The sequence below is a fragment of the Nematolebias whitei genome, chromosome 9 (assembly GCF_014905685.2).
Source record: "Nematolebias whitei isolate Nwh7 chromosome 9, NemWhi1, whole genome shotgun sequence".
NCBI classification, from domain to species: domain Eukaryota; kingdom Metazoa; phylum Chordata; class Actinopteri; order Cyprinodontiformes; family Rivulidae; genus Nematolebias; species Nematolebias whitei.
Window position 1 is genome coordinate 46665304 of NC_056506.1, and position 21612 is coordinate 46686915.

Below are 21612 nucleotides of genomic sequence, written 5' to 3' on the forward strand. Positions count from 1 at the left end.
ATTTTCTGCTATTTTAACCTTTCGTATATCTAAACATCAAGGTTCAAGTTTCTTTATTGTCATTAGCGTGGTACATGAGGTGCAATGAAATTGTGTACACAGGGTCCCAGTTACACCCAAAAAAAGCAAAAATATAAAGTGTAAAACATTAAACAAGGATCTAAGATATACACGAAGATATACGCTAAACAAACGCCAAACGGTACGCCAAACGGTACGCCAAACGGTACGCATTCGGTTGATGCATGCTCTTACTTTTGGTTTTTGAAAAACGTATACTCTTCAAAATATTTAACTTTATTTACTTTGCCCACAATGTTCAGCACTGTACAACTTTGAACCTTTAGCTAGCAGTTTGCCACTTTTAGCCAACACTTTGGCACCTTTCACTAAACATTTTCTCATTTTAGCTAGCAGGTTGCTACTCTTAGCTAGTGCTTTACCATGCCACTTTATTTATAAAGCACTTCTTGCCACATTTAGCACATTTTGCTGCTTTTAGGCAGTCTTTCATTACATTTAGCTAGCCTTCTGTTTTTTTTAAAGCTTTTAGCTAGCCTTCGACTACAGTTAGCCTAAGTTCTAGTACTTTCAGCTAGCCTTTCATTATTTTAAGCTGGCTGTTTTATACTTTTAACTAGCACATTACTACTTTCGAGATTTACCGTAGGTTTAAGATTACTTTCAATTTGTGCTAATGAGTGTTTTTTTCACTTTTAACATTTAGACTGCCATTTTCTCTTTGTAGCTAGCCTTTTGCTACTTTTAGCCAACCTTTGACAACCGTTAGCCTAAGTTCTATTCCATTCAGCTAGCCTTTCATTATTTTAAGCTTTTAGCTGACTGTTTTATACTTTTAGCTAGCATTCTACTACTTTGAGATTTAGGTAGCATATTACTTTCAGTTTTCCACTTTTAGCATTGCTATTTGCTCTTTGTAGCTAGCCTTTTGCTGCTGTTAGCTACTGTATGGGTACCTTCAGTCGGCGTTGTGCTTCTTTTAGCTTTATCAGAAAATAGTGAAGTAATTTAGCACTCAGCGTTCTCATATTAATTTGATTTTCAAAAACTTTGGAACAGTTTTATCTTTGTGTAACAAAGTGAACGTTTTAAATCTCGATGTCAAACCAACACGCTTCGTGTTGCAGCTGATTTTCCCTCCTCTTCGTCCCGCTCTCGCACCCGACCGTCCGCTCACCTGCAGGGAAGCCGTCCCAGATCTCCAGCCAGTCGTATCGGCAGACGGCGCCCGGCGGCGGCGACGTGTCGGGCTCCATGCTGAAGCTCTCGAACTCCACCACGATCTCGGACATCTTGGGGGCGAAGATCATGAAGGTGCAGTCCAGGTTGTTGGGGTACTTCTCGGGGAAGCCCGGTGTCTCGATGGTTCCTCTGGGAGCCGTGAAGTTCCTGGAGCATTCCGGACCTGCGAGGACAGAAGACAGCTTGGTGTTTGGACAAACTGACTTATTCTGACGCAGACAGAGATGAGAACCCTGAAGGTCAAAGGTCAGGACAAATCTTGTTGAGTTTTCACATTACTGTCCATTAGGACAGGACTTTAAGGAGGTCTGGAAACAAAAAAGCGTGTTCAGGAATGGGTCGAACGTCTCTCTGAGGCAGACTGTGCGTGTAAACGCCAACACTTTGGGGGGTGGGGGGGGTTCTCGTGTTGCCAGGCCAGATGTGACCGGAGCGAACACACGAGCGAACACAAATCAAATGGAAACGCAGAACAACACAGAGCGGAGAGGACCCCTCGCTGTTGACACAGGTGGCGTCATTAAAAAGGCGACATGATAAATGACGAGGAGGGACGACGAAGGCTTCGATCCCGCTCACCTGGAACCCCCTGCAGTCTGCACGAAACGTGCAGTCGAGTCCTGAAACGTGCACTGCTGTTTGTAAAGACCAAAAACAAAAGTCGATTTCTGGGAAAACGTTCAGGGGATTTAAAGAATTATAATGAATCCTACAACTGTTTGCATTTAAAACTGCTCAGATCCCAAATTCAGCATCGAAAGTGAGACAGAAACATCAATTCTCATTTAAAAAAATGATTTACTTGATTCGACACTCCAGAAGTTAATTTAATGTAGATAGGCCTGTCACGATAACAAATTTTTCTGGGCGATTGTCTCAGACATTATTGCGATAAACGATAATATTGTTTGAAATTTGACAATAATTAGTAATTATTGTCAAATTTAAGAATAAATTTTGATTTTATTTTGAGTGCAGTACCTTTTTTGACCACTGGGTGGCAGTATAAGACAGTTTGAACTGAAGATGGATAGTGAGTGAGTGAGCAGCGTGCCTCTTTAAGAAAAATGGGAGGGAGGCCCCTTGACGTGACATGGGCTGCCTAAACTTCTTTTTTTTTGTTTCTCAAAATGGCGGACGCCCGGTGTGGTTTGAGCTCTTTATCATAGCATTTTTCACACAAATGTTTTAATTAAAAAAACACGGTAAACAAGTTCTCAGCTTCTTTTTGCAGAGAAAAACAACTTTTTATACCAAGGGATGAGTTTCAACTGTGAATTTTTGAGCTTTGACAAGACAGAGGTTTTTTCCGAGGTCGGCTTCTCAGCTTAGCTGTTTTTAACGATCCAAAAATGTGATTTTAGACGATTAAAACGGATTTCAAAGAGAAAAGAGAAAGGGAGGAGTCAGTGAACAGCACCGGAGTTTAGCTTTTTTTCATCCAGTGTCTTCAGTAGAAAGAGAGAGAACGAAGAAACGATAAAGCTGATAAATGAAAATGAGGTCGATAATTTTAATTTATCATGCGATTAATTGATTTATTGTTTATCGCGACAGGCCTAGTTGTAGATGCACATCCAGTGATTACTTCCTGGGAGCTTCATCATACTCCATCCGGTGATTCGTGTGATATTTTGCTAACAGGCACACGCAGACTTTTCTGTCAGTAGGTGATAATAAACAAGATATTTTTAATTACATCAAAAGGAATAAATGTGCTGATAATAAAAGCTGCATCTGTGTTTTTGTGGTTTAGTCAAAACAAAATACATTCCTCATTTCTCCATCCATCTTCTCACCCCTTTCATCTTTTTTTTTCATAAATAACGACCCTTCAATCAGCCGATGCTTTAAAAAAGAAAAGAAGAAAGAAAACGAGGCAGACATGTGTTTCTGGTTAAAAACCTGCAATAAACGGAGAAAGTTGGGACAAACATAGCTCCTCAAAGACAGGAAGGCCCCACTTGGCGATCATTTCTAGATGAAACCTACGATGTGGTCGTGAAGGGGCGGACGGACGCGACCGAGCGTCATTAAAAGCCAACAGAACCCGTCATCTGGGCCGGCGTCGCCGCTCTCTGTGGCTCCGCTTGTAGTGAAGACAGGCAGAGAGGAGAGGAGGGATGAAGCCACAGACACATAAAAAAGGAGGGTCCATGTGCGACAACGAACTGAAGTTAAAGAGAAAAAAGGTCCCACAAGTTAGAACTTCATCTTTGTGACGGTTCCGGTTTGAAGAAGTTGCGTGGAGCAGAAAGCTGCAGTTTCCTGTGTGAAAGTCGTGATAATAAATTTTGCTGAACGATTAATTGTCTCGTAAATTATTGCGATAAACGATAGTTTGAAATTTGACAATAATTAGTATTTATTGTAAAATTTCAGAAGAAATGTTGATTAATTTTTGTGTAGTATATTTTTGACCAGTGGATGGCGGTATAAGATCGTTTGAACCGAAGGATGGATAGTGAGGGAGCAAGCAGCGTGTCCATTCAAGAAAAATGGGAGGGAGTCACCTTGACGTGACATGGGCTGTCTCTTGTTCCCGTTTTTCGGTTCTCAAAATGGCGGCCGCTCGGTGTGGTTTGAGCTCTTTAGCATAGCATTTTTCACACAAATCTTTTAATTAAAAAAACACGGTAAACAAGTTCTCAGCTTTTTTTGCAGAGAAAAACAACTTTTTAGACGAAGGCACGGGGTTTCAACCGTTGAGTTTGGAGCTTTGACAAGACGGACGCCATTTCCCGAGGTCGGCCTGTTAGTTTAGCTTGTAGCTTAGCTTCTCAGCTTAGCTACTTTTAACGATCCAAAAACACGATTTTGGATCGTTAAAACGAATTTTAAAAAGAAAAGAGAAAGGGCGGGGTCAGTGAAGAACACCGGAGTTGAGCCTTTTGTCATCCAGTGTCATCAGTAGAAAAAGAGACACGAAAAAACGATAAATGAAAATGAGGTTGATCATTTCCATTTATCATGCCATTAATTGATTTATTGTTTATCACGACAAGCCTAGTTATGTGTGTGAACTTTCTGCAGCACTAATGATACAAGCAGTACGCCAACGTCCTGCGTCGCTCAAGGGATTTGAAGAGTTTGTAGTTTTGGAGACGAGTGTTTTTTCTAGACTAGAATTGAACAGTTGCAAGTAAACCTTAATGTTTTTGGTGAAAGACATTCAAGTGGGTGGGAGTTACACTGTGTAGGAGACCGAGACGGATCTTGGCGAGTGCTAGGAGTAATTTTATCCATCACCAGGTGCAATGGCGGAGCCAGGGGGTGGCAAACGGTGGCCTTGGCCACCGTAGATTAATCTCCGGCCACCCCAGTCATTTGAGGAAACTATACTTTTAAGCAGTATAAAAACTAAAAAACATATTTTTCTCAAGTGATTGGTTCAGTTGATTCACATATACATACGGCGGTGGCCATCTTGGATTTTGAGGTGGCAACCCAATTTTTGATAGTGACCTTTCTTACGCCTATGCAGCCACACAACTAAATGGAAGTCACTACCTTTTTTTTTTTAAACTTTATTCAGCTCACGATGGTCGGAAAGATGGACGAAGGGTATTTCCAAGTCCCTTCTTCACTCCTGCCCACTTCCTTTCATGACAGTTTTAATTCAAGATGGCCACTACAGAAGCAAGATGTGTTAACGCTCGAAGTGTTCATGATGACTCTCAGCTCTTACTTTACCTCAACACCACTAATTTAATCGTTACAGCTATTTAAGACAAGTTTTTAGCCATGTCTGTGTTGGCAAAGGTAGTTTAGCTTTGGTGGCCATTTTGAATTAGGGTGACTCCTTATCCAGAGTTTACGTTCTGTAAGTTTGTGCTCTGTCTAAACTTTATTTAGACAAAAGAGGGTTGAAGTGGCTCTCAAAAACTTAAAAACATTTAAGACTCTCATACTGAGACATTTCCAAATAAACATTTTTTTGTCTGCATAAATAAAAACAGCTTTATTTTAAAACCTCAGCTGTTTTATGGCTTCCTGAATGCCGGAGAAGAAACAAAATTACACACATAACAACACTAAATTAGAAAACTGGGACTTTTTGAGTAAGAGGAGGGTTTTTAACCATAACCAAACCCCAAATTAGCAGGTTTTATTATTCTAATTCATCACTGCGGTCAGGCTGTGAGCAGCTTTGAGCTTTTTACCTGCAGGTCCTGATTCTGGTGTCCAAAAAGAAACGAAGACTCACCGCAGAGCAGAGAAGCGTAAAAACAACGTTTTAATTTAGTTCTTCAGATATGCAAAGCTTAGAATACCACACATATTTGTGGATTTTGGTAGCTTGGGTAGAGGCGTTTTCCATTTTAAATCCTCAACATTCAAAATGCGTCTGTTAGCAAAATATCTTCTGAACAACTTCAGGGATTTTAATTCAGCTTGCTGACAAAGGATCACTGGATATACGTCTACGACTGATTTTAATTTGACGTCAACACAATTCATTTTGTCCGCCACAGTTAATCAACATTCACAAAAACACAAACGGCTGTAATTCAGTCCACGATGCAGATACGGAGCTAAAACTTGGCGTGGTAGTAGCTGAGAGTCGCCTCCGTTTCGCACTCTGAGCTCTAACAGATCCGACGCGTTGAGCAGCAGTCGAAGCTCATCCCTTTGATGAAAGATTCACTTTGCACCTCAGCATGACCATCAAGAAAATACAAATATATCAAAACCTAATGCCAAAGTCACCTTGTGGAAGCAAGCCAAAATCTTTTTAGGAGCTTTTTTATTTGTTTCCTGACGGAACCATCGGGTTTGGTTCTGAAGGCTCCAGGCGTGTTGCTCTGAATCTAAATGCAGGAATTAGACGTGGACTTTGAGAGTCGGCTTTTGTTCCTGTCAGGAAAAAACAAGCTTTTTTTTTCTTCTTGTGCTGCTGAACACACCCGACCGCTGCTGGTGCGTTTAAATGGACTGTTCTGTGTAAGTGTGTGTGTTTGTGTCTCTCTGTGGAGGAGACAGGTGTGTGTGGGACCTCAGGCTCATTTAGCTAATGGGCTGTTTGTCCTTGGAGGCAGCAGGGGTGACCTGCAGACGAGATGGATGCTCTGGCATCGAGGAGCGCCTCTGAAACTGGGGCAGAAGCATGTTCTGTGTGTGTGCGTGCGTCGGCCTCAATACAGGCCGTCCACCCCCTAACAAGTTAAAAACAGCACTTTCAGTCACTCCGGTAATCCCTCGCCGCTGCCTTTTTCTCCTCGCCACATTTAAAATCAGTTACAGTCGGAGAAGCAAACATCTGAGCTCTGGAGAAAGATTTGTTCTCGTTTTGTCCTTGTAGGAATGCTCATCACCCGCCGAGTGTTTCTGAGATCATCCTGAGTGGTTTTAGGTCAAACCTCGACAATCTGTTGACTCTCGACGTCTAAATTTTGAGCTCAAGTTCTGTCGGTTTTGTGCTTGTTAAAGTGGCAGCCATCTTTAAATGGATGGACTTCAAAGGTTAATTGGGGTCACTTCCTGAAAGTTTCATTAAAATCTGCACAGACCAAAGAAATTGGTGAAAACATCGTCCACCTTTGCCTTTTGGCGGCGGTTGATGAAAACATTCGGGACCTTCTGCTACACGGAGACGCCGATGACCTACTTTTATATATATTAGTGGAAACATAGAGTTAGAGCCAAAACAAGCAGGACATTTAAAGTTCTCTCGTTAATTTAAGGTTTAGAGACGTGAAGGGTGATGAGCCACGTCTCCTTCCCATCTGCATGTGGCGCTTTCCGACGCATGCCCACCTGGGGACTGGTATTTCTGGATGCTGTGATTCTGTAACGATTATTGCTCTCTGGGGTGAGAACAACAAAAGAAAGAGGAGGAATCTCATGCATGCTTGGTTTTTTAAAAAAATATCTGATTTATGTCCAGTCTCCTCTGGAGGAAAACTGAAGTGGTCACAGGAGATTCGGTGGATTGAGGAAGAGTGAATACAAATGTAGGACAAAGGGACAAGGGAGGGGACAGGGTGCGTCCTCCCAATGCTAGGAGTGTTTATGTACGTCTATCCTGCCCCACCAGGGACTCTGGCCTCAGACGAGCTGTGATCGTTTAGCTCACAGAGGTCAGTGTGCCGGAGTTCAACAAGGACGCCGAGCAGAAAGACGTTTACAGCCTCGACTTTGAGCATCGAACTGGACAAAGGTCTTCAGGTTTGAACCAACAGTCGGTGTTTTAGGTGATTATCAGCCGAAGTTCGGCTCTGGAAGCAACAAACAACAGCCTGGTGCAAAAGTGTAGAGGTGTCTTTGACTGACCCAAAGTCCAGGCTGGTCCACAGAGGTGGTCAGGTCTTTAGTTGTCCTGAGGTCCAGGCTGGTCCACAGAGGTGATCAGGTCTTTAGTTGTCCCGAGGTCCAGGCTGGTCCACAGAGGTGATCAGGTCTTTAGCTGTCCCGAGGTCCAGGCTGGTCCACAGAGGTGATCAGGTCTTTAGTTGTCCCGAGGTCCAGGCTGGTCCACAGAGGTGATCAGGTCTTTAGTTGTCCCGAGGTCCAGGCTGGTCCACAGAGGTGGTCAGGTCTTTAGTTGTCCCGAGGTCCAGGCTGGTCCACAGAGGTGGTCAGGTCTTTAGTTGTCCTGAGGTCCAGGCTGGCCCACAGAGGTGGTCAGGTCTTTAGTTGTCCTGAGGTCCAGGCTGGTCCACAGAGGTGATCAGGTCTTTAGCTGTCCTGAGGTCCAGGCTGGTCCACAGAGGTGATCAGGTATTTAGTTGTCCTGAGGTCCAGGCTGGTCCACAGAGGTGATCAGGTCTTTAGTTGTCCCGAGGTCCAGGCTGGTCCACAGAGGTGATCAGGTCTTTAGCTGTCCCGAGGTCCAGGCTGGTCCACAGAGGTGATCAGGTCTTTAGTTGTCCTGAGGTCCAGAATCACCAGACATTTGTAAAATAGTTCTTTTTCCTTTTTGTCTTTTAAAATTTCAGGACTGGAACTGGTCGAAAATCCAGAATTTTGAACATCCGACTCAAAAGAGATAAACCTGTGAAGCTCGAAGTACATGTTGTGAATGACTCTCAGCTACTACCACACCAGCTCTAAGTTCAGTTTCTGTAAAACGACTGAGCTGCAGCCACTTCCATGTCTGCAAATATCTTTGGCGGCCATCTTCAATCTGGTTTATCAACTATAGAAACATAAAAAAATTACAGTTTCAGTAAAATCCGTTCCATGGCTCATGAGATATTTTACTAACATAGAAATTAACAAATACCCACGCAGACAGGCAATTTACACAATTACCCGCCCGTCGTGGCACCAAACAACACACAACACCTGGTTCTGGATCAGATCTCATGCCCTTCTTGAAACATAAAAAAACTATTTTTCTAGAGGTTTCTTCAGTTGAGCAGCCGAACTTCATGTCTTTGAACTAAAGGAAGCTCAGGCCGAACACACACCTGTCTTGAAGACCTCGTAGCGGACGGAGAACCCGGCTCCGTGAGTTTCGTAGTCGGAGACAAACTTGATGAGGAGCTGCCCGCCACTGGAAATGATGGGAGATGGAGCAATTTTCCCACAGAACTTCCCCAACGTGGGTGAGAACTCGTCCCCGCCGTTGAAGACCTCCACATAGTCGTACCTGCAGGAGGAGAGAGGAGATCCGGGGTCAGTTTGTTGGTGCAGAAAACAAACGGGAGGATGTTGAATGTGTTTCGGCTGCTGCTGATCGACCTTTTAAAAGGTTCAATCGGACCCTGAGCCCACACTTGTCCAGTCCAAAAACTGTCCAAGTCTTCTGTCTTTATAAACAAAAGTTTTGTCTTCTTGTCATCGTGGCTGACGCCGCTTTAAGACTAAATCTAGACTTTAGCTGTTTCCTCTGAACAACCGAAGATCTCACTGTGATAATAAAAGGTTTAGCTGAAATATTCATCTCCTGTGAAAAAAATTGAGATTCAAAACCAAATGTACCAGAACTCTGAGTGCTGAAAGACAACTAACATCAGCTAAAAAAGCTGTTAGCATAACAACAACAAAAAAAGTAAAAGCTAGCTGAAGGCAAAAATGGCTAGCTAGAAGCTAAAAAGAGCAAAGATTAGATAAAAGCAACCAAGGTTAGGAAGAAATAACTGAAGCCAACAAAAAATAGCTGAAGAGTGGCTAAAAGCCAAAATATCAAAAGAATAGCTAAAAGCTAAACACAGCCAAAGGCTAGCTAAATATTTTGACAGGCTAGAAAAAAGCTAAAAGAATGAAGTAAGTAGCCAAGGCTAGTTAAAAACAGCAAAAGCGTAGCTAAAAGCTTAAAGTAACTAAAAGCAAGCTAAATTTCTCAATATAGCAAAAGGCTGGCTAGAAGTGAAAGTAGCAAAAGGCTAAAAAAGCTAAAAGAAGCAAATGATTAGGTAAAAGTAACCAAGGCTAACTTAAAAAAAGCTTCAAAGTAGCTAAAAGCTAAAATAAAGAAATAGCTAAGAAAAAAAATAGTCAAAGACTAGCTAAAAATATTGACAAGATGGTGAAAACCTAAAAGGTAGGTAGAGGTGGGGCAGCCTGAACGCTACGTATGGGGTTGATAACGACTAATAACGGCCATTTAATTTGGTACAGAGGAAGTGAAACTCTCGTGTTAGCACAGAGCAGGAGATGAGATGATTCATGCTTTTTTAGTTTAGTTCGCTGTTTTGTTTGGGTAATACTCAGGAGTCTAGGGGGGCCCAATTACCCTACTGACGGAGGGCTGGAGGGGTGATGCACCCTGGGATGAAGACACTAACTGGAACCTGCAAACGACAAGTTAAAAGCTAAAGGAGGTTAGAACTAGATTAAATAAATATAAATAGATTACAGGATCTTTTGATTGCAAAACGATTATAAAAACATTTGGTTGTTTCAACACCTTAATCTTTATTTTGATCAACACACCCACAAACGTTTCTTAATTGATCAATCATTTACTTTCAAGATAGCTTTCTTAATGTCCATGCTGGCACCAGACATGAGCCTGTGGGTTCTGACCTCCACGCCTCTTTTCTTCACACTCACTCTGGAAAGGGGTCGCTGAAAACTTAAACTAGACAAAGAAAGGAGCAGTTAAAAGTAGCAAGGGGTGGCAAAAAGCTAAAAGCAGCAAATGATTAGTTTAAAGTAACCAAGGCTAGCAAAATAGCAAAGGAAAAGCTCAGAGTTACAAAAAGCAAGCTAAGAACCAGCATAAAACTATCAAAAAGGGAACGGAAATAGTTTATGTATTTCTAAGGTGAAATGTTAGCAAATAAAGTAGTCTCTCGTTTATTGTGGGGGATCCACACCCTGAAGCCCCGCGATAAGTGAAAAACTGCGAGGTAGGAATACAAGTAGTAAGTAGTAGTTTATTTATATATATATGTTTATAAATATATATATATAAAGGTGTTTTAACCCTTCCCACACTCTTGCAATATTCTAAACAACGTTTCTAAACTCTAAACGCTCTAAAAGACAGAATGTCATGATTTCAGCTCCCTGCCTCCGCTGCTCTCAGCCACCTGCAAGTGCTCTTGGCCACGCCCACTTCTCTGCTGCACGGTGAACAGCTGATCAGCTGCAGCAGGAAGTTTATGCTGCAGTAAGAGCTGCACAGGGGTGCAGGAGGAAGTTTTTTTCTGCAGCTCTGGGCTGCACAAATGTGCAGCAGGTGCTAAATAATTTAAAATAACTTATTTAAAATAAAAATTCATGCCGATCGTGCGGCTCATCCATCAATCAGCCAATTGTGTGTCGTGTCCAATTTTATTTTGAAAAACCGTGATAGAGCGAGTCCGCTATGAACGAACCGCGAAGTAGCGAGGGACTACTGTAAAGTTAAATAAAGTTATAAAAGCTAAAACTCACAGCACCCATCTCCTGAATGAGCTTAAGGTTTCCACAAACGAACTGCTAAAGCATGTAGAAGTAATTAGATTACATCAAGGTACATAGACTAAAAACAGCAGAAGCAGATTTATGAGTTTCTGTGAAGTAAATCCCACCACATGTTGGATTTGTTTCGCATACGTATAAAAAGTGTCACGTTTCTGCCGGTCACAGATGAGAAAATGAAAATCAGGTGTTTGAGGAGGAGCTGGAGGTTTTATAACGACGGACCGGTGAAGCTGCAGGAGACTCCTGGAGTCCCACAGAGAGTCCTCATCAGTCTCTGCTGCCGGCCCGTACCTCCCACCACCGCTGCAGCAGCTCATCCTTCACCAGCCGACACCCTCCTGTCCTCCCACTGTCCACTCCCCAACATCACACATCTGTGTGTGTGTGTTCAGTAACGTGTGAAGGTGCATGCATTACCTGACTACCTGGCTGTGCAGAAAACGAGTAAATCCCCGAGTCTCTACAGGTTATTTATGTTTTAAAGAGAAGAGCTACAGATTTTCTCTTTGGTGGCGGGTGATATGCATTCCTTCAAGTAGTGCTAGGTCTGTAATAATTAAAACAGAGAGAACCTCCCTGATCCAGCTGTTGAGCACTCAGTGAGACAGGTGTTTCTAAATTTAACTCAGATGAGGACGAGTCAAATTAAAACCCACGAAGTGTAGTTTCTCCTCCTCGCCTCCCTCTCAGCACGGAGTCCTCGGCTGAAAGTTTAGACGCTCCTCTCATGCGTTACAGCCTCTTACCACGCCGCATCGTGTCGTGCTGCGACCCCCCCGCGGCCAGCTGCTCGCAGCACATCTGGAATGCATCACAGAGGAATTTACGAGCCGAGCTTCAGCTCCCGCGCGGCTAAAACCCAGCCGAGACTCGGCGCTCTTGCGGGGCCACGGGCTTTCGTTCGTCCCGTCCTTTTCTCTCCCTCCGTTTGACGCAGTCTGCTCTCCTCTGTTCTCTGCAAACAAACAATCCCTCCGACTGCGTCTCTGCTCGCCAGGAACAGATTCTCTGGAGCTGAAGTTTAATCTGAGCGACGTTCCCACGATTGTCCAACGGGCGTCATCTTCTGCTGCTGTCAGCCGCTGCGGCCTGAAGCTCAGGGACGAGAGGTTTGAACTCGTTGCAGCATCGGTGACACAACGTCATGACATCGTTTAAATTAGATTATAATCCATCAACAAGTTGTTATACAGAACTATGAAGCAACGGCCCGGACAAGCTAAGACCCCCTGGACACCTTGACCTTGGAGCTGGGAAAATAAAAATTCATGGAATTTCCACAAACTACAGACATTTTGTTTTAAACTCAGATTATTTCATATGAAGAAACGATGGAGCGATGGTCGTATCGGTCAACGCTTGAAAGCATCGTTCGGTGGGAGAATAAAGCGTGCGTTGGGGATGACTCTCAGCTACTACCACACCACAATCTAGCTCAGTCTCTGTAAACTGACAGAGCTCTGGCTGTTTTTGTATTTTCCAAGATCAGTAGGCCATCTTGAATTGGATCGACTCCAAAAGGGAGTCCCTTGTAGATGTAGATCTATTAGATGTTTCCTAAAAATTTAATCGAATTCCACCCAACGGTTCATGAGATATTTTACTAACAGACAAACCTGACTATAAAAACAGGCATATGTTTGTAGTATAAGTTGAAATCAACCTAAAATATTACACCAAATTTCAACACAGTGTCTGTAAATTTCACTGAAGGGGAGACTTTTTTTTTTTGGCGTTTTGTAAAATCGGTTGTCTGTGGCGGCCATCTTGAATCACACCGACTCTGAATGTAATCGGTTAATCGGGTGGTCGATAACAAGCCTGAACTTTCTGATTTATAACTAAATCAAAACAGACAAGTGGCAGTTTTATAGATTATTTGTGACGAGATGTAAATAGAAATGGATGATTTGGTCAGATGATTATTTAAATTGATTGTTTTGAGTAATAATGGTGAATTAAGAGTTTATTAAGCAGATTAAACAGCAGACACTTCTTTTCACGACTGTTATGGATTGAAAACAAATCTGTTTGTCGGTTCTCCTGATTTCTAAAATAATCCAAACAAACGCGCGTCAGTTGTCCTGCTGTTCTAAAACAGGCATGTTTGTGAGAGAAGCGCCCAGTGAGAGGTTGGTTTGGCTGGTTTGATGTGTTCTTGGTGTCTCCGCAGCCTTCAGTCATGTGCCGCCTCCTTAAATTAGCTCTCGGCGATGAGAACTCTGAGAAAACAGGATCTGAAGCTGCTGCTTTGTACAAACAGTCAGTCCTGTCCCCGCTGACCGAGTCCTCTGCTTTGATTTCAGACAGCGAGCTCAGAGTCAGACTCTGCAGCAGCTTCCTGTCCCCCCCCCCACGGGGTGGGGGACACGGCGTTTAGATTCTGTAGAATCTACTCGTGGTTTGACTCATGCTGTTGAGTAACTGCTCACAAACAAACCTGTTCTGTCACAGACTCTGACACAAACGATGCAAAAGTTCATCTTCCAATAAAGACCTGCCTTAAATCAATGCAGGTCACCCGTCCTCTTCCATGGCAGAGTTTCAGATTAAGATCAACTTAAATTAAGAGACAAAATGATAAATGTTTCAGTCAAACCTTGGAAGTGACATCAAGGCGTGTTTGCTCTCAGCAAAGGTTGATGACAACTCATAATTTTGTTTTAGCTCAATAGCAACAAAATGACTTGCACCCATTTTTGTGTTTGCCAAAGAACTGTGACGGCCATCTTTTTTCAGTTGGTTACATCCAACGATCACCTTGATGGATTTGTCAAGAATCAATCAAGAAATTCATGAGATATTTTGGTAACAACAAACATGGGCAAATGTTATATATATATATATATATTGCATTTCCTGCAAAAATGCAGTGTGAATGCTTATTACAGAAGAACTTGACGAAAACAGCTTAAATTAGCTAAAAACCATGCAGAAATGTAGCTGAATTTGAAGAACAAGCCTAAGATAGCAGAAAGAACACATATTTGATAAATTAGGTTTAAAAAAGCAGAAATTAGCGCAAACATTAGAAAATTAGCTAAAAAAACGGCTGGAATTAGCAACAAATAACTGAAAACTAGTTGAAAATGCAGAAAGAAGCTTAAACTACCAGAAGGAAGTAGAAGGTGCAAAAAAAAGTGGCATTAGTTGAAAAAGCTAAATTTAGCACAAAAATAGCTAAAAGGTAGCTGAAATAACAGAAAAAAATGAAAGTAGCAGAAAAAAATATGACAGGCGCATAACAAGCTGAAATTAGCAGAAATCAACATGAAAAAATGAATTTATCTAAAAACAGCTGAAATTTGTTTGATAATGCTACAAACATAGAGCAAGCTTAAATTAGCAGAAGAAAGCAGAAAGTACATGAAATCTGAAAGAAGCAGAAACGAGCACAAAAAAGTGGAAATAATCTGAAAAAAGCCGAAATTAGCAAAAAACAGCCGAAAAAAGTTTAAATGAGTGCAAAAAATGTGAAATTAGACAAAATAGCTAAAATTAGCATAAAAACTGCTAAATGGTAGCTGAAATAGTAGAAAAAGCTGAAACTTGCAAATATTAGCTGAAAGGAGCAGAACAAGCTGAAATTAGCAGAAATAAGGTAGAAGCACAAAAATGTTGTAGTTAGCAGAAAGAATCTTAAAGGAGCACAAAATAGCTGAAATTAGCTGAAAGTAGCTGGAAAAAAAGTTTAAATTTACACAAGGAAGCTGAAAGAAGCTGAATCAGAAGAAAATGTGAAAGGAGCAGTAAAAGGTTGTGAACAGATCTAAAGATTTTAATGATGTAAAATGAGCTCAGTTCATCTTCTATAAGAAGAAAATGACAGAAAAGGCTAAATATTTCAAAAAGCTAAAGTTGCACCAATACCAACAGTCATAGCAGGATTGTCCTGAACGAGCTGAACGTTTTGATATTTACTGAAAAAGCTTGAAAACTGCGAACGGAAGGAAAACCTGATCACAATAGAGTGAATGCTTCATAAACATTCACACAATAAAACATTTCACCTTCAACAGTGGGCGATAAATATTAAATATGAACAATACGTTTGCACATATATCCAGTATTCACGCCACAAAACACATTAAAGTGATCACTGACAATCTATTCATCATCTACGCATTCTTAAACGTCTAATCGTGTTTATATGACAATATTTATAAAGACCAGTAAATCTACTTGAAAAATCTTTAAGATATTAACAAAAATACCCAAATTGAAGTACATTCCATTAAAGCCAGTCAGATCAGTCAGCTGCTCTAAAATAAACAGGACCAAAAAGTCTGAGCATCCTCATCCTTCACCTGAACTGTGCAGAAATAAAAAGCCACTGCAGCATAATCCTGCAGGGAAATTAAAACGGAGGCGGAAAAGACGAGGAATTTATTCTCATTTAGAGAGCTCTAATCTGACAGAGGAGGAAATGAGAACGCCGATCCACCCCCATCAGACTGTTTGGGGACTTTAAAGGATAAAATAAAATTTGGTCTAAACTCCGAGTTTAATGTGGAAACAGGAGTTTAGACCTTCATCTGAGGGTTTCCAGGCGATTTGTTTGATTTGAGCTCAAAATAAAAATCCAACTCTGTCCGTGCCGCCTCAAAATCCTTTTATTAAATATTTCTAAGAACGTTTTTGTAAACGCAGCTCCATTTTTAAAAGTCACAGCGCCTCTGGGTGGCGCTGTGACAAAAAATACACCAGAAACAAAAAATACACCAGAAACAAGAAATGCATATCGCCTGCTGCCTCTCATGCCACAAACTTAAACTAAATGATCTTAAAGAGACGGGGTTAAAGCCGTTTTAGTCAATCTTGTAAAATATGTGCTGAAATGTAGAGAACGGATGACTCTCAGCTACTACCACACCAAACTGTAGCTCTTTGTCTGTAAAAGTGACTGAGTTAAAGCCATTCAAAATAATCAAATCTTTTCCTCATTTCTCTCATAAAACCAAGACGCCAAGACAGAGGTCAGTGTCAGGATGCAGGGGTCGGAGGTCAAACTGTGATTTGATCTCCTTCGGGGAGGACGAGCAGCCGGGGAGTCTTTGTCCTCTTTTGAAATATGTGGGACAGGAAACCCGCCCGCTGTGGCGCTGAAGTGGTCGCTGAGCAGACAGGACGGACAATGACGTCTTTTTCTGGACGGTGAAGGAGCGTGTTGTCTGAGCAGAAAGACTCAGATCTGACCTCTGGCTGCAGAGGACACACATGCACACGCACGCACATGCACTCCGTTCATCAGACGACAAACAGATAAACACGAGGCGTAAACGCATGCAAAGAAAAGAGAAACGAGCACGAACGTTCTCAGTCTGCTCATGTCTGAGCTCGACGTCGCCTCTGAACAAAACACGGGGATTTTTAAAAATTTATTTTAACAAGCCCGTTGTGCACAGCTTCTCATGAAAAGAAAGTTCCCCGAGTTTTCATGAGATAGTTCAGTCACACAAAACGCTCAGAACTTAGATGGTGGACAGAGTCCTAGTATGCTGTAGCCTGCGGTACGTGCAACTTATTTTATGATTACATTATATTGTTCAACAGCAGATAGTGAAAAACCACTACAGCCAACCAGTAAGGATAGATGTAAACCATAGAAGCAGAACATGGACTTAATGATACGAGTATACTGGCATTAATATATTTATACATAAATTCTCAGAAAGATCAAAGTTTAATCTGCAGATCAGAGTTCAAAGTCCCAGAATATTCTGATTTTTAATGTTTGTTTGTTTTTTTCTCAAATCTACAGTTTTCCTGTCTGGAAATGTAAAAGTTATTTTCCAGATTTTCAGAGTTTCTGGGAACCCTGTTCGCTGATGTTGCCGAGGGATTTGAACACCGACTCGTTTTAGTTGTTGAGATAAGTGTTTTTGGACCGGAGTTGAACAGTAAATGTTTTTGGTGCAACATATTCATGCAGGCAGGAGTTACACTGTGTAGAAGAATAAAGTAAGTGCAGAGTGACAGATCCAAGGGAGTGGAGGGAGCAATTTTATCCACTACCTGGTGCAGTGGTGGAGCCAGAGGGTGGCTAATGGGGGCCTTGGCCACCACAGATTAATCTTCAACCACCCCAGTCATTTAATAAAACTATACTTTTAAGCAATATAAAAACTAGAATGTATAGTTTCCTCAAGTGTGTAGGGAGTAATGGTTAGAGAAGGTGGGCCTGTGATTGGAAGATCACCGGTTCAACTCCCAGTACCGACAACATCGAAATGTGGGTGGAAAAGGTGAAACATCCACACTGCCTCTACCCTCTTTTGCCCCACTCTAAGCCCTTGAGCAAGGCCCTTAACCCTTCACTATCTGCTCCCCCAGGCGCCCTACATAGCAGCTCTCTGCTCCACACAGAGGGCTGTGGTAGTTCAGTGGTCTGTGGTTGAGTCACGAAGGGCATCCGGTGTCAAAATAATTGCCAAGTCTTCGGACGACTTGGTTCGCTGCGGTGACCCCTGAAGAAGGGAGCAGCCGAAAGAGAGAGAGAGAAAAAAATGTTTCCTCAAGTGTTTGGTTATACACATGGAGGTGGCCATCTTGGATTTTGACCTGGAAGCCCAACGTTCGATGGTGGCCTTTCTTAAAGCATACATGCAAACCAAAATGGAAGTTGGCACCTCGCTTATGTTTCAAGTTATCCAGCTCACAACACAGACAGATACATAGAGGGTATTTCCAACTCCTCTCTTTGTGGAGAGGAAAAAGCAGCTCTGTGGGCTGGTTTTCTGCACATTTGTGTCTCGCTATTAAACTTTTCAGTAAATTAAAGGAGTCTGAGAACACTGGAGTGACTCTGTCGTGAGCCGTAGTTAATTATGAATCAGATGTCTGAATTAGCTGAACTCAGCGGGCTTTGGGGAAATGAATATATTAGTCATCATAAGTGCCGAAAGCAAAGGCTGTAGAGTCATTTGTTCGGCTGTTCTCCGCTCATGCTTGTGCATATAAGGATGACTGATAACAAAAAGAGGTGCTGAAACACTCTCCCCGAGGAGCGCACTTTAAGTATACGGGCATGTTTTTGTTGAACCTCTAAAAAAAGGGGGAGAGATGCTTGAGTGGTGTGGAGAGATTTCTGCACGAGGAGGGAGTTCTTCTGTTTCATCTGGTCCTTGTGAGGATATTTGTTTCATAACGTGAATCAATCACACGTCGTTCCTGTAAAATCTGTTCCCGGCGTGTCAATTACGGTGCTAAATGATCAGCTTGGAGCTCCAGAAGCAGCGATCCTCAAAGAAAACAAGAATAATTTGGGTGTTTATGTCTTTATGATTGAGAAGCTAATTTCTCAGATGGGCTCGTTTCCATGCAGCGAGGTTTTTGTTTCTCTAACGCTCGTCATTAAGTCCAAACACCGGCGGGCAGCTCTGCTCAATAACATTTTTCTCTCCGTGCTTCGCCGCCTCCCTGTGCGCGTCTGTCATCTGCTGGAGGTTCCAGCGTTGCTTCTGAACACAGCTGGATAATGAATGTCACATGTTTTAGGGGACAAGCGGGCTGAGTACTTGGGGCTGGGCGGGCCTCCTCGTGAATCTAAATGAACTTGTCGAAGGTCTCCACGTGTCAGGGTGCATTGGAAGTGACATTGTGTTTATTGCTTTGGCCTCAGCTCACTTAGGGGAGGTGTGGATTGAGTGTCTGTTGACAGAAGTACCGTTTTCTTCCCGAATCTCTCAGGTTTCACTTCTTCTTTCTCAGGATCCAGAAATACCCCTCTGCCTTTATTGCAATTGCAACTCTACCCGAACAGAGCAGAGGTGACTATATGCGACTTTGTTAATGTTCCAGCCTTGGGTACATAAAAACAGCTGATTGTAAAGTTAAAATGTCTGCTTGTGGTAAATTTGTTGTTGTACTTCACCGGAATGGGGAAGTCTTGTACCAAAAATGACCTTTTTGGGAACTACACCTCTCTGCTTGAACTGACATGCCTAAAGGAAAGAAGGCTAAAGTGAAGAAAGTGGCACCTGCCCCTTCTATAGCCAAAAAACATGAGGCCAAGAAAGTCATCAACCCCGTTTGAAAAAAGGCCAAAGAACTATGGCATCAGCCAAGATATTCAACCCAAGCGTGATTTGACGCCCTTTGTGTACTTTCATCTGTTGGTTTGGACTTTTGATGTGCAAAACCAGGAACAAATTCTCGGGGATTGTCAGGATGTGCAGTGAAACTGCTGGCGTAGCCCTGCAGAACCTCATGGACCTATGCAAGGCGAGGTCAGTGAACAAGGCCAGGCTGGTTCTGGCAGATCCTGATCATCCACTCCTTGGAGAGTTCAGGTTGCTTCCATCTGGACGCAGGTATCTGCAGCCCAGATGTAGAACGAACAGAGTGGAAAAACTCATTCATCCCTGTAGCGATCAATGTTCTTAATGAACAGTAACGATTTCTGTTATTTTAATGTCTCAATGTCTTGTCTAGTCTGGATGTTTTGTGTGTCTACTGACTGTGAAACTAATGGTCACTTGGGGAAAATAAAGATTCTGGAACTTGAACACCAACAAAACTCAAAGACAACACAAAATATATTGGTAAATAAAGTTTTGTGTGTGGTTTCTACATCAGTTCTGGAGCACAAGAGACCAACACCTCCCTCCAACACACCCAGGACACCTTCCTGCAACAACACTTTCCATACGGGACGTGGAGAACCAGCCGAATGAGCCGCCATCTTCAGAACCATGGCTGCTGAATTCAGCCAGGGACTGGGAAAGGACAGACACTCAACTTTCCAACAAAAACTGCCGTCACCAGATCTGGTCTTTTGGTCCAACTGCTTTGGGAAGACTGTACCGATGTGACAAATGAAAAGAAAAAGCTGAGGCTGGAAGGTGAAGGTGCACTCCATTAGAGGTTCAGCAGAGCGCAATTAGGAATCTGTTGCTGAAAGAAGACACCACTGGCTGCGACTGAAGCAAACGGGCTGCTGGATGACATACACTAAAGTCCAATCATCCTGTGGTGGGCCTGCTTCAGCTGAGGGGGTCTGGAGCACCCAATGAGGCCAAGGCACACACGATGTGATCAAGTGGCCATCTTCAAATCCCTTCTCTATTAAAGATACTTTCACCAAAACAGCTGCCGTGATAAATCAGAGACTAGCTTTTAGTCCGAACAACAAACTGACAGGGAGTCCAGAGATTTAAAAGTTGACTATGATGATGTCGTCAAAAAAAGTTAAAAAAAAAAAAAAAAAAAAAAACACGTGAGGGACAATAAATAAAACAGTAACTGGTGTTTCTGATTTACTGAATCTGCTGTTATGATCCAACACCCTACTGTGAACGTCGTCTTCTTTCAGCTGCTCCTTCAGGGGTCACCACAGTGAAATAACTCGCACGAAGACTTGGCGATTGTTTTTACGCCGGATGTCCTTCCTGACACAACCACAGCCCTCTGTGTGGAGAAGACAGCTGCCATCTAGGGCAACTGGGGGAGCAGAAGGTGGGGGTTAAGGGCCTTGCTCAAGGGCCCAGAGTGGGGCAAATGAGGGTAGAGGCAGGTGCGGGTGCTTTGCCTTTCCCATCCACATTTTTATGTCGGTCCAGGGAGTTGAACCGGCAAACTTCTGATCAAAGGCTCACCTTCTCCAACCTCTGCGCCACCACTCCCCTGCAAACACCCTACTGTAAACAATGACCCTGGATCACTCCTACGTATTAATGAATGTGAATACGTTACAGATAAAATAAAAAACTGGTTTTACCAATCACCCAATGATTTATTAAAATCTGCATCAGAATAGGACATTGAAGAGAAAACCCCATTTGGTCAAATGTTGGTTTGATTTCCTCTCATTCGGTTAATTTCTAAATGGTAAATGACTGTATTTTTATAGCTCCTTTCTATCTTATCAAGACACTCGAGCTCTTTACAACAATCTGTGTCCTCATTTACCTCCACACACATTCATACAGCACTCTACAACATCTATACAAAGAATAATAATCAGAGCTTTATCACATTCATACACTGAAGGGACACGCATCAGAGACAATGAGGGGTTCAGTGTCTTGCCCAGGGACACTTCAGCATGTGACTGCTGGTGGAATCAAACCCCAACTCTCTCACTGGAGGACGACTGCTCTAACCACTCAGCCACAGCCGCCACAATTAAGTCTGGTAATTAATTTTATGTATTTTGTAGCTCACAGAATCGCGTTTCACGCTCGCACCAGTCGTATTGGACCAAGTGATTGGACAAAAGCTGGAGTTGTTGTTTATTCTTTTGCTCAGTTCCTCACGATCACTTTTGTTGTGAATCTGCACCAAATAAACAAACTGAACTGAACTTCAGCACCAGAATGGTTCAAAACAAGCTTCATCATCCAGCTGTTTATTCTCCATGGAAGCCCTTTTGTTATGCACAGGGGCGGGATGGCAACATCTGGAGAGCATCAGAGAGCGCATCCTATAAATCCTGGGAGTGCAGCTGTGTGTGTGTGTGTGTGTGTGTGTGTGTGTGTGTGTGTGTGTGTG

At 42.6% G+C, this 21612-nt stretch overlaps 1 protein-coding gene across 1 annotated transcript in view; it reads right to left on the reverse strand.

Moving 5' to 3' along the window:
* Nucleotides 1-21612, reverse strand: part of LOC119415251 (neuropilin-1a) — an 85294-nt gene that overhangs the window by 49104 nt on the left and 14578 nt on the right. The window contains exons 3-4 of the mRNA XM_037682419.1: nt 8676-8857; nt 1199-1426 (exon numbers count right to left, since the gene is read on the reverse strand). Coding sequence (XP_037538347.1) covers nt 1199-1426; nt 8676-8857 — 410 coding nt within the window. The remainder of the gene's footprint in view (nt 1-1198; nt 1427-8675; nt 8858-21612) is intronic.